Source organism: Dreissena polymorpha, chromosome 3 (genome assembly GCF_020536995.1).
Source record: "Dreissena polymorpha isolate Duluth1 chromosome 3, UMN_Dpol_1.0, whole genome shotgun sequence".
In the NCBI taxonomy this organism is placed as follows: domain Eukaryota; kingdom Metazoa; phylum Mollusca; class Bivalvia; order Myida; family Dreissenidae; genus Dreissena; species Dreissena polymorpha.
In genome coordinates, this window is record NC_068357.1 from 12,163,440 (window position 1) to 12,177,423 (window position 13,984).

General features: G+C 36.1%; 1 protein-coding gene across 4 annotated transcripts in view; it reads left to right on the top strand.

Moving 5' to 3' along the window:
* The first annotated feature begins 1,746 nt into the window (after window positions 1–1,746).
* LOC127873006 (galectin-1-like) overlaps window positions 1,747–13,984 on the top strand; it is a 43,108-nt gene continuing 30,870 nt past the window's right edge. Inside the window, exons 1-4 of one of the 4 annotated variants that reach the window (XM_052416540.1) lie at window positions 1,797–1,999; window positions 4,366–4,448; window positions 4,732–4,951; window positions 5,401–5,744. In XM_052416540.1, coding sequence (XP_052272500.1) covers window positions 1,976–1,999; window positions 4,366–4,448; window positions 4,732–4,951; window positions 5,401–5,514 — 441 coding nt within the window. In that variant the 5' untranslated portion in view covers window positions 1,797–1,975 and the 3' untranslated portion in view covers window positions 5,515–5,744. Of the gene's footprint in view, window positions 2,000–4,365; window positions 4,449–4,731; window positions 4,952–5,400; window positions 5,745–10,539; window positions 10,712–13,984 lie in introns of those variants that run through there. The other 3 variants (XM_052416543.1, XM_052416542.1, XM_052416541.1) reach the window with 3 other exon arrangements.

A 13,984-nucleotide genomic window follows, 5' to 3' on the forward strand; every position in this document is an offset into this window, starting at 1 on the left:
TTCAATGATAAACACTAGACTGGCCAACATTGTCTTACAAGCTGTTAAATACACACTATGTACTGTACCAGTGAGAACAGGCAGATGCGATGGTTAAAGCAGACGCTTTTAGCATTCTGTCGTCTGCTAAATTTTACTGGAGTTATCCACACAGGCAGTCACGGGTTACTGTTCCTAGCGTAGCTAAGGCATACTGATTTGCAAAACTCCGTCTGCATTATTTGTGATTTTACGCTTAAAAATAAAAAATACATCCACACATAGCAGGAGCACGGATGGTCGAGTGGTTTAAGCGGAAAACCTTTTACTCCAGGATTCCAGGGGCCAGTTGTTCGAGCCCAGTGGAGGGTTACTTTTTTTTTGTTAATTGTATTCTTGCTTTTTACTGGAGATTTTTAGGTCCAATCTTTAAATTTATCAATTAAAAGCATTTCAAAATCTGTAAAAAGGCCCCTTTTACACCTAAGGCAACATTGAGATATTTTTCGTAACATTTGGCATCTGATTCGAACGTAAGTTTGTATCCGAATACATGGTCACTGTATTAACTGCAACCATTTCATTTACACTTTGAAACAAGCCGAAAATGGCGCATTGTTAAGTTAATATGCTAAATACATTTGAGTTGATTTAAACCAATTTTTAAGATTACCTCAGGACGACAAAGCCATTGCGTTTGTATATCGCTGAAACGGATTTGTTGTTTACCTGACCTACTTTCTAGCTACATTTGGAATAATAGGATGTAAGTTAATTGCGCCTCTCTGTCCCGGAACATACAGTTTTTGATGGCTTGAGATAATTTGTTTAAGTCCAGGTCCGAAACGAATACGACCAGCTAGTGCGATTTAAAGATACGGCGAATAGGTGGTGATTTGATAAATTTAGCTTCTAATTAACCCATTTATGCCGAGTGGACTCTCCCATCCTTCTAAATTGGAACAATTCATTTCCAAAATTAGGGCTGTCTGGTATATTTATTTCCATTTTTATAATATTTCTTACACAAATTCCTTTAAGCAAACAGCGCAGACCCTGATGAGACGCCGCATCACGCTAGGGATAAATGGGTTAAAAAAACAGTTTTCAACGTTGCGTCGTTAGAAGAATAGATGACATAACATTTTTGAACTATACAAATAATAAAAATAAAACTCTTAACTCATTGATTAATTAAAATACTTAGCGATACTTAGCGACAGCCAAGCGCACGTGCACATCCGATAGCTCTTAGTGCGTATTCGATAGCTATAAAGAGAATAACAGGTTACTGTCCCATCGTTTTGTAATATATCAGGCAAGGCTTAGAATAATATAACGGCGAGGCTTGCCTTGACATTGAAATTGACATTTTCAGGATGTTGTCAATATTGAAATAAGCGTGTTAATTCGTTTGTTTAAACGTTGAGGATTAGCATACAGTTATCATTTGCCTTGACTTTCTGTGCAACACTTGCGAGTGCAATGACTATATCGATATTTAAGACTTATTGTCCCATTGATGACGTCATTTAACTTTGTAGTGCGGGCTGTGGTTATTAAAAAAAAATAACCGTTTTTTTGTGATTGATGACTTTAAACTAGAATAAAATATATGCGTTCTTGGTATAAAATTGTTTGTTTTGTTGAACCTGATTAATGTTGATAAAAATTGTTGACTTTATTGCAAATCCCACATAACTCGAAACATTGACTGATATAAGAACTTCCTGTTGACCATGATATAAAAAAATATACCAGGCAACGTTATATCAGGCAGATATCAATGCGGTGGTATGATAAAAAGTTGATATCATATTGCTTCCGTATGCACGTACATCCTGTGTAAGGCGTGCGTACGTAATTTTTATTTAAACCTTATACACGAGCCTGTATGAAACCCGGAACACGATCAACTATAAATAAAGCAGAATCATCAACACTGGTGTCAGTGTATCATAAATCAGACAACGTGTCATTCTATTGAGCTCGGAAAATGGTCCGCCGCATTAAACAGCCTGTAAGTAGACAGTTTCGATTTTTTTTTTAAATTCTTTGCTTAAAAATTGTTTAAGAAATGTTTAATACGAAGTAGAAGTATTATATAGGTTCGGTGCTTTTTATTGATTGATTAACCTGTTCGTAGAAAATAACTGTTGTGTTTAACCCATGTATGCCTTATGGACTCTCCCATCCTTCTAAAGTGGATCAATTTATTTCCAAAATTAGGGATGTTTAGTATGTCTATTTCTATATTTAGAATATTTCTTACAGAAAATCTTTTAAGCAAACATCGCAGACCCTGATCTGGGTCTACGCTGTTTGACAAGGCCTTTTTTCTAGACGCTAGGCATAAATGGGTTAAACATATGAACTCACAGGGAAACTTTTTTGACCTTTTTTATATAGAATTCCACAGATTCGTTGGTCAGGGTCAGCCAAAAAGATCATACTATAATCATATGTTTTGAAGACCAGTGGCAAACAAAAAAGGTCATATGAGATTGTATAATATCAGATAGGTTTGGGTTTCATGTTTAATCAAACCCCGCCCGCCTTATCGCGATCTAGTTCTGATGCTATACAAAAAATGATTAACATTTAAACAGTGCCAATTCCGACATATCTTTTCATGAATCGGTTCCTTCAATTATTTAAAAAAAAATAATTTCTGACACGATTCCTTCATACACTTTTCAACATATTTCACACGGTAACATATTCAGGACATGACAACATACTGTTCGTTGCAATTGTTGCAGACCCCTCAACATAACTTTACTTGAGATGCGTGTTTTACGGATAACTAAGGATTCTTGAGTCTCATTTCAACGAATAGTACATGTATTCACCAGATAATCTGTTTTAAGAAAATCTTCTGCGAGCGACTCTCCCCCCAAATGTTAAGGGGCACTTGGAGATATGTATGTTTTACTTTTTTTATAGCGGACAAAAGTCGTATAACTTGCGTTAAATGTATTTTCGCAGTTATTACCGTTTTGAATTTCTTTTTTTGTTTTTACTTATATATAAAGCAACCTATAAACTAAATGATGCTAACATATATCTGTCCGACACAGTTATCTTTCGCAATGATTGTGCAACTTCTATTGGCATTGTGTTTTGTGCTTAAAGGATGCAAATAGAAATTGCATCGTGCGTAATTTCGCCCTATGTCTTTCTGTATGTCATTCCGATTGCCATTCTGTCCGTTTGTTTGATGGAGCAAAATCATGCAAGTATTGACGAGATTAACGTGAAGCTTCATGTCACCATAGAGGGCTTAAAGGGGAAATCCAGAGAACACGGACCGTGACACTTTTGAGAATTTTTTTTATTTTATTGCGCGGAGACCCCCATAGGATTAAAAGTGTTTAAGTAAACATGTACCTGGGCATTGAGATTACGTGTACAGTATAAGACCCACGCATATCTTGTAAGTATTAAGTGTGTGTAGGGACTACCATAGGTTTAAACGTATTTAAATAAAACATTGTACAGTTTACACGGATATCGAGATTAAGTGTAACGTATACCGTATAAGAACCGCAAATATCTTGTAGATGTAATAAGAGTATGCCTGTAAGACCGTCACTGATTTGTTTATAGTCCGTTTCGTGCGTGGGGCATAACTCCGTTAGTATTGAAGGTTGAATAACTATAATTCCTTGTACAATTATCGTACAGGTTATTTCCCTTAGTTTTTTTTCTCATGAACACAGAATCGTATCGAAAGTATTGAATATGTATTCTTTTTTGGATATAACTCTCTTTGTATTAAAGAAAACCTTGCAAAAATTCATGTTATGAGAATGAACATTAAGAAAGAGTGCAAAGTACAAATATCTTGACTCTATTTTTCAGTATTTCAAAGTTGTTTTTTAAATGTTTATTTAATGGTTTACACTAGATAAATAACACTTGCCTGTTTTTATAACATGTATTTTGAATGTCAAGTTCGATCTTTTTGCTCAAAACAATACTGTGAGGATGTTGGCTCTTAGAGTGACCGCATTTAAAAAAAGTTTCGACAGCGTAATACATGCTTAACAAAGGAGATTAATGATTTCCTTACCTTTTGTGGCAGACACAAACAACACTATGTTTAACACAAATGCTTAAGTTATAATTTATATAATATCTGGTACATTTTATATATTTTTTTAAAGAAGCTCTTTGTTTAAAGAAAAGTAATTTTTTCCGCTCCAGTTTCTTTAAAACGAAAGAAACAGAGGGTCCTGGATGCATCTATTATTTAAAGGACATATCGACTTCTAATATGCTTTTATAATTTCCCCAATACTTTAAAAGCGACACCACATGGATCAATTGGAATACGATCCTGATTGCTTCCTTTCTTATGGTTTATTTTATTTCGATTTACAGCCAGTTCCGTTCGTGCACTTCATGGACACTGAGTCGATCCAGGTGATTACAATCAAGGGGAGAGCACCACACGGTGCATCCAGGTAGGGCTGGTTTGAAATTCAAACATATATGTGTACATGTCCGATCCGACGCTCAAAGCCCACGCCATGAAAAGACTTGAAATTGTTCTGGACCTGAAAACACAGGAAACACCTGAAAATCTTTTCATCGCCAAGTGTATGTGTAGTTAAATTTTCTCAACGAAAGAGTCGGATAAATTATAATATAATATATACGTTATATAACTATTTTTATGAAAAGAACTTATCACCAAGTTCACCACTTGTTACTTTTATTTAACGTTTTATACATTAACTGTTGCAGATTCTCCGTATACCTTCAACGCGGGGCGGACGCAGAACCGCACGAGATTGCGTTCGTGTTCGATGCGCGGTTTAACTTCGGCAATGACCACAACAAAATAGTGACCAACTCTAAGAAAGGGGGTGCCTGGGGGAAGGAGGAACACAGACATCTTGCATTCCCATTTTATCACGACCAAGATTTCAAAATCAAAATCACGGTGGATGATGACTCCTTTAAAGTAAGAAAACCTCGGTTTGTGATTTTATCTTGGAGCGAAAAACTCTACATTTGTAAAATACAAAAGATTTTTAAAGAACATGCGCTATAATGTTCAAAACATGTTGTGTTTTCAATACTGAATTATTTATAAGTGATGGCCAACTGTAAAGATAAAATGTCGATTTTTCCAAACTCTCCATCTTATACGTCATATATTAATGTTTACCTGTAAAAGTTCCGTTCTTTCGTAGACAGACTTTCTGTTCTTTTGTTTTGAAAACGCACACACATATACTTGTCTAATCTCTCATATCATTGAAATTAATATCATTTTTAATATATTTCAAAAAAATTCCGAAATAATGATCTTGAAAACAACAACATCAGCGTGGCATAACAAACAACAAACGCTAACCCTATTTTATTAATTACCGGTCAGTAAGTCACTTTATATTCATTTCGTTACAGATGAAGGTCAACGGTCAAACGTTCCTGGAGTATGAACAGAAGCTGTCCATGAAATCAATCAACTGCATTCGGATACAAAATGACATCCTCATTCACGAAGTCAAGCTTATGTAGATTATACCTTGATTTCGTGGTCCAAATGGCGACCTATTAAGAAGGTCTTTGCATGTGTTTTTTCACACAGTCAAGTAGATGTATCGCAAAGATATCAGTGGAGCAACACAGAAGGGTCGTCATAAAATTCAGTTTATTTAATTATCCTTATAAATATACTTATCTGTTGAATTGCGTCGATAATCACCATCCTGTAAATCTAAGACAGTATGTACATGTGTAACCAATTTGTTAGTATATCCATAAATAAACATAAATTTGAATACTTGCGTTTGTTTTTAATGGAAGTAATTTTAAATGCTATTTATTCTGTATAAAGAAATCCAACATTGTTAACAGCGTTTTCAACACGATATTACAATTAAACGTTGCAAACTTCAAATTTAATGCTGTTAATTGTATTAAATAGTTCAACACACTAGAACAAATTTAACAGTAACTTCAAAATGTAAGACCTCATTCATAAAATAATTTCACAGAATAAAAAAATTAGTATGTTGATTTTTTTTTTACATATATCGGCGTAATGAACGAGGAAATAAATAACCTCTTTTGGTGTCATACATCAAATGTTGTTTGTACTTCAATTAAAATCACAATGGCCAAGTGCCTGCTTATACAGATATGTTTACTCGTATTTGTTCAAGGGCCAAACATTGTCTATTTGTCATATGAACAAATCTTTGTAAATGAGTAGGGATTTCCCAAGAGTGTATATGTTCTTTTTATCCGTAAAATTCTCGACTGCTCTAAAAAGAAATATGATGAAATTCAAATTCCTTAGATTTCTATAACTACTTCTTCTGATCTTTAATTCGTGTAAATGATTCATCAACGTTTCATCAGCTAAATTGGTTTCGGTAACACTCGATTAAGCAAGTACACTTTCATGATATATTAAGGACAGTTGATTTGTAAATGTGTTTATTGTTCAAATGTATTTTAACCATTTGTTTTTCCCGTTTCGTTGTAATAAAAATACTTATATCTACAAATGTGCCAAGTTTGTTGCTTTTATCAAAAAGTGAGCAATTCCACCGAATACAAGCACCATATGATCCCACTTAAGAAAACATAGCCTATGGGCTTATTTCCACTGGCGAGTAAATTAGCGCTAATCCCTTTGTGTATCAGGGGAAATAAAACACATCTGCGCATTCGTATTGCGAGGAAGTGTACTGTGGGCCCTTTCATGTGAGAATAATTTGCAGTAGGCCCATTATTAAAAAATCATAACTCGACAGCCAGCTGGGGGGCTGGGCCCCTGGGCCCAGTGCCTGGGTACGGGCCTGCTGTATATACTAGAGCTATAACGATTCGGTTCGATGCATCGAAAAACCGGTTCAACGTCTCCGATTCGATTTCGATACCAATACGGCCAATTTCGATTCGATTCACTGCAATCCCGATTGATCCGCATTTTAAACCTTACTTTCCAAATCTGTCGTCTAAACTTTCTTGTCATTATAACGGTCGATCAGATCTCCGCCCTCAATAACTTTTATTCATAAAATACCGGATTATTACGCTGGTGGAAAATGTATCGGCATGTTTTGTTTATTTACAGCGCGCGCTTTCAGTGTATAAGCTCCGCCCATAATTATTGCAGAATAACCCATAGACGATTTTCTTCTTTGCTTATATTAAATTTGGCACGTGCCGTGTTAGAATTGCATACACATGTATATATATATATTATTTTGTATAAACGTATACGTTTTTCGGATTTTTCTTTTTTCATTTATGTGGTACAACGACAGTCGGTTAACCGGTTTACCGCCCGAATATCGAAACAGGTTAACCGGTTACGGATTTGCTAAGGTTTGTCATCCCTTTTGTAATACGTCTAGTGAATGGTCAGTAGCCAATATGGCATCCAATGAATGAATGAATACAATGCTGAGCATTTCATCAGCCAGTAAAATGGCTTCTTAAACCACGCTGAAAGACGCATCGTTAAAATTAAAATCAAAAGTATGGGGACATTTTGGGCTTCGCGAAGGTTCTGATGCAAAGGCAACTTGCAAGACGTGTTTCGTTGACGTAAGTTGAAATCAGTCAGTTGGTTTGTTTACTTAACTGTGTGCATTCTGTTAAGAAGTCAACTGGAAGTTGTTTATATACTTACATGTTTGTTTTTGTTTAGTTTTCTGTTAAACACATGTGATACAGGGTGCATTTTATGTTATTTAAGAATAACTCAACACAACAGGAAGTTTTGTTCAATATATTTGATACTTATAAAACAATGTGCGTTTTTAAATTTTATTTGAAAAATTAAACACTTTAATTGTACAACATAATAACTTAATCAGTTAATAACAAATACCAAACATATTAATTCATGCACTCGACAAACCAAACATGAAATAGTTTGCAAAATAAGCTGCAAATAATTTAATTTGAATCGAAAATAATCGAATCGGTACCATTTGGTATCGAAATCGAATCGAATCAATTGATGAGTGAATCGTTACAGCTCTAGTATATACCAGGTGCGAAACATCGAGCACCAGACGCCGCCTCACGCAACCCAACTGGAGAAGCAAAGCCATCGTACTAATTGATAACGTTTCTGCAGTCTGTTTGGACAATGAATCTTACCTCTACTCTTCAGCCGTCACCTCGGTTGAAAACTTAAAATGTTTAACGTGGGGCAAAGTGCGCATTGCTACATCAAGTGACGAGAACATGCGCCAATTTTAGAGATCATCGAGGCGGATGTCCCAAATACTCGTTCTGATCCCCCACCTTCCCTACAGAGCTTCTATGTGATTAGAGACCAATTATCTACGGTTGACGGTGTCGTTATTTAAAAAATATCGACTGGTAATTCCCCATGCTCTGAGACAGACTATATTAGCATTGCTTCATTCTGCACACCAATGTGTCACATCGATGACATCTAGGGCGGAGCAATCAGTATTCTGGTCAGGAATCACAGCCGACCTAAGTGATATGAGGAAGAAGTGTACACACTGCAATAGAATGGCACCAACTATTGGTAACACACTGGTCTACCATTCCAGAGGTCCCCGGTTCAATTCCTGGCCGGTGCACTGGACATTTCAGAAATGCTTCAAGTTTTTCCAACCCAACTAGAGATGTACTGGTATGAAACCCAGGTAATTCTCGCGTGGATCGATGCTATACACTGAGCACGTAAAAGAACCAAGGGATCTATTCGCAAAGAGCTAGACCAAAGGTATCGCACCCGGATTCCTTGCATCTCAATACTTTCTCTTCTGCTTGCTGTCTCGTCAGCAAAAAAACAACAACAAAGGACACCATTGAAAATAAGTGCTTGGCACTTTCAAGGGTTATCCTTGACCGCAAGGTCAAAAGAAATACATTCATCTGAATTCTCATCAAAATTCTCCACCGACACTATTGGTGGACGCTGAATACCCTTTTCAATGCATATGTGCTGACTTCTTTCATCATATTTCATAATAACTATCTTGTGATTATCGACAGACATTCAAATCGTAGAAATATCTACAAATGGATACACAGGTCTTATTGACAGTTTGAGAAAAACGTGTGTCACTTTCGGGATACCAGATGAACTGGCGTCAGATGGTGGCCCGGAATTTACCTCTTTGTGAACTCGGGATTTCTTAAAAACTTGGGGAGTACACCATAGACTGTCATCTGTGGCAAACCCTCACAGTAATTGTAGAGCGGAGGTTGGTGTTAAAACAGTCAAACGGATGCTCACTGAAAACACTGGACCAAATGGCGAGCTCAACACTGATGCTTATCAACGCGCTATCCTACAGTACCGGAACACCACCGACCGTGATACAAAACTTTCACTAGCTATGTGTGTTTCCGGTCGTGCCGTAAAGGACGTTATACCCATTCTCACAGGCCGCTACTTACCTCATGAAACATGCAAGGCACTTTTCACCTGCGAGAAGCTGCTCTTAACACAGACATATGAAGGTCGAGGAACGCCTATCTGAACATTCCCGGCGCTTGGCGCCACTTAAAATTGGCGACCTTGTTAGGATTCAAAATCAGACTGGCCGTTACCTATTAAAATGGGACAAACAAGACAGTTCATCGAAGTTCGTTAATTGACCAATATGCATTACGAGTAAACGGCTCCCTACGCAACAGGAAGTTCTTGCACAGTTATACACCTGTGTATTCACCCCAGCTCGACAGATGATTTCTACTGATATGCAGGGCGTATACATACCCGCCCATCAGTCAAATACTTCTATGTCGCTTCGTCAGCAAAACCCTGCCCCTTTACACGTATCTATGGACATTGGTCATACTGAACCCCTAGCTGAAAATGCCAGGCTTCCATATGACATGGCTATTGATCCTCAGGACACCCCGTGTGACAATACATCTCCCTGCGACCGCTCCTATTCCAGTGGCTCCAAAATCACCCACAGTAGCGCCGCCTCAATCAGTGCCTCAACAACGTGTACCATCAACAGCGGAACCATCTACAGCTGTGAATCCAACTCACACACCTCCCCGACGTTCGTCAAGATCGCGTTAACCTTCAATTTGGTTTAAGGATTATGTGCAGTTAATAACGGGGCATAATAATCCCCATAGTATGGGTCAATAACGGGGCATAATAATCCCCATAGTATGGGTCAGTTTGACCTACCATGAGTGGTCACATGTCTTGTTTTTCATAATCTATAAACATATGTATTCAACTAAAATTTACGTTTTAAGTGTACAAATATATCTCAGTTTGCAGGTAGCAAAACACTTTGTCATATGTTCAATTGAAATCAGTGATTTTGATTCTATTAATTTTAAACTCACAACTTAACCAACACTAAAGGACTATACCAATGACTCAAGAGGGGAAAGAGGAATATGACTATATTACTATCTGTATAATGTATTGCTCATTATAATCTCATTCTGTTTTCATTTCATTCTTATCATGTTTCAGTCAAATTGCCAATTAAGTACAATACATGTATATTACTTAGCGATACTAAGCGATAGCTAAGACGAACGCAAGGAAAGCTATGACGTGCACATCCGATAGCTCTTTGTGCGTATTCGAAAGCTATAAAGTGGATATTATATTTCTGCCATTATGATATGAACTGTAAATAAAGCAGATTCATCAACACTGGTTTCAGTGTATCATAAAAAGGACATCGTGTTACTATATTGAACTCGGAAAATGGTCCGCCACATCAAACAGCCTGTAAGTAGACAGTCTCGATTTTTTTTAATTCTTTGCTAAAACATTGCTAACGAAATGTTTAATACGAAGTAGAAGTATTATATAGGATAGGGGCTGTTTATTGATTTATTAACCTGTTCGTAGAAAATAACTGTTGTGTGTAAAATATGAATCCCACAGGGAAACGTTATTAACCTTTTTGATATTTACTTCCACAGATTCGTTGGTCAGGGTCAGACAAAACGATCATATTATAATCACATGTTTTTAACCCTTTGCATGCTGGGAAATTTGTCGTCTGCTAAAATGTCGTCTGCAGAATTTCTAAAATTAGCATTTTCTTCGATTTTTTTCAAAGAATACTATCAGAATAGCAAACAGTTTGGATCCTGATGAGACGCCACGTTCTGTGGCGTCTCATCTGGATCCAAACTGTTTGCAAAGGCCTATAAAATTCAGCTCCAGCGCTTTAAGGGTTAAGACCAGTGGCAAACAAAAAAGGTCATATGAGATTGTATAATGTCACATAGGTTTAGGTTTAATGTATTCATGTTTAATCAAACCCCGCCCGCCTTATCGCGATCAAGTGCCGATATACAAAAATGGTTTACATTTAAACAGTGCAATTCAGACATATCTTGCTTGTCATGAATTGGTTCCTTCAACTTTTTTAAGAATTACATTTTTCTGACACGATTCCGTCATACACTTTTCAACATATCTCACACCGTAACATATTCGGTTGTGTTTGTTACGTTAAGGTTCATGTAGAGGCTTCATTTTGAAAAATGTGGGACCCCTAGCATTGAACTCAAATTTGACTAAAGGAAGAGTGCCACATGGAAAATGTATACATATATGCTTTAAAGGATGTTTTTCCTTCAAACTGCTACCAGTTTTGTACATCAACGTATCATAACATCCACAAAATCAATCAAAATACAAAGCGATTTTAACACTAAAATATACATTATTTTCAAAAATCTGAATCATGTTTATTCCACGTATTTCGGCGGAAAATTATATAACTAGTGAATAATATCGACATTGACGAGGGCAAGTTACGCTTAAATAGTAAAAAAAGTTTACATATCTAGAAATATCAAAACTCGAACACATGTCATTTCATCACCATGGGGGCAGCCATTTTTCAATTAATAAAATAAAAAGAAACATGCTAAAAACTCACTCATCGCCTAATTGACATTCCAGACGGTTGATGATGACAAATGCATTGGATTGTAATCTTTCCGTTGATGTTTGCAAACTGCACGATCAGACCTCATAAACACTCAAAAGAATAACTATGTAAGAAGCATTTCACCAATGTTTAAAATCGTTGTCGAATCACACGACATATATTATTGCGCATAAAATAGTACGCTTACAGACTGATAGAAAGATCGATACGTAACTCTGTTCAATTCATCACGGTATACTATTCTATCGATAATATATAATAAAACATCGCTTTAACAATCTTAAAGTAGAAATAATTCTTTAAATGGAGTTTTTAATAACGAAAGTGAAAACAACGGAAGTTGAATGGATATTCTGTGAGATGCACTTCGGCTCCAGAAAAACAATACAAATAAACTAAAAAAGACGTGTGGGGGACAATTTTCAGCTGGAAAATGTTTGTTATAAGGTAAGTGATGATATCTCTACGTGGTCATTTCTATTATTTAGTGCGATCTCTTGCTGATTAATGTTAATAGTTGTTTTACTAGTTGCCACCCAACTGTCAAACTAAGTATGTGTTTTCTAAGGTATGTGTATACACATACCCGGTTTTCTCACCACTGCACGTGGTTTCGACCGATTTGTTTTGCACGTTTTTCTACGGATCACATCGATGGCCACGCTTTCAAAATGGGTAGAAGGAATCGAAATATAAAATCAATCGTTTTGCCAATTTCTTTATATTCCTTTACAATTTTATATGTCGTCTGCAATCTATTTCGATTTGAGATGGTTTAAAATTTGCAATTTGGTTGAGAGGTAAATAACAAAATTGTTAAGCCTTTGAAATAGAATTGTGACTCTTATTATCCACCATACCTGGAATTTTAAAAAGTAGTTACGTTTAAGTTATTTTTAGAACTTTGTTTAGGATATTTATCCAAAAAATGCAGTTGAATAAAAACTCATTTGTTGTTTTATGACAATACTTTTCTGTGTAATGTTGCTAACTTGACCTTGTATATGTATATAGCTTTGTATTTATTCAACTTAAGGTAGTGCATATCCTTCCTAACTTTAGATTGAGATTTTGTAAATTAGTTTAAAAATGTATTGGTTTTAAACCAATATATGAATAAAGCACACAAATATTGACTGTCAAAAATGTGTTTATGTTATTCTATCTGTCTTTAGCTTTAAAATGATATATAGTTTGACCATATTGTACCACATTCAACGAAGAAAAACCAAAGCGAAGTTTTAATGAATTTTATCCCCCCCATGAACCTTAAATATTTAACCCATTCATGCCTAGTGTCCTGAAAAAAGGACATTGCAAACAGCGTAGACCCAGATGAGACGCCGCATAATGCGGCGTCTCATCTGGGTCTGCGCTGTTTGCTTAAAGGATTTTCTTTATGAAATATTCTAAATATAAAAATAAATATACTTGACACCCCTAATTTTGGAAATAAATTGATCCAATTTAGAAGGATGGGAGAGTCCACTTGGCATAAATGGGTTAAAATAGTTTGAGGACTGTTTTACATTAAGATCGATAACAAAATTATTAAACAATTAAAATGTTAAGGGGCACTTGGAGATACGTATGTTTTACTTTTTATATAGCGGACAAAATGCGTATCACTTGCGTTAAATGTATTAACGCAGCTATTCCCGTTTTGAATTTCGTTTTTGTTTTATGTATATATAAAGCAACCTTTAAACTATATGATGTTAATGTTTGCGGGGATCTTTCGCAATGATTGTGCAACTACTATTGGCATTGTGATTTGTTCCTCCGGGATGCAAATAGAAATTGCATCGTCCGTAATTTCGCCCTCCGTCTGTCCGTATGTCATTCCGATCGCCATTCTGTCCTCTTGATTTATGGAGCAAATCCATACACGAATTGAAGAGACTCGCGTGAAGCATCTTTTCACCATAGAGGGCAGAAAGGGGAAATCCATAGAGGGCCTAAAGGGGGAAATCCAGAGAACACGGACAGTTGCTCTTTAATAGGATTTACAGAGTATTGCCCTTTAATTGATTAAATTTCATATTATTGCACAGAGTCTCCCTTAGGATTTAAAGTGTTTAAGTATGTACTTG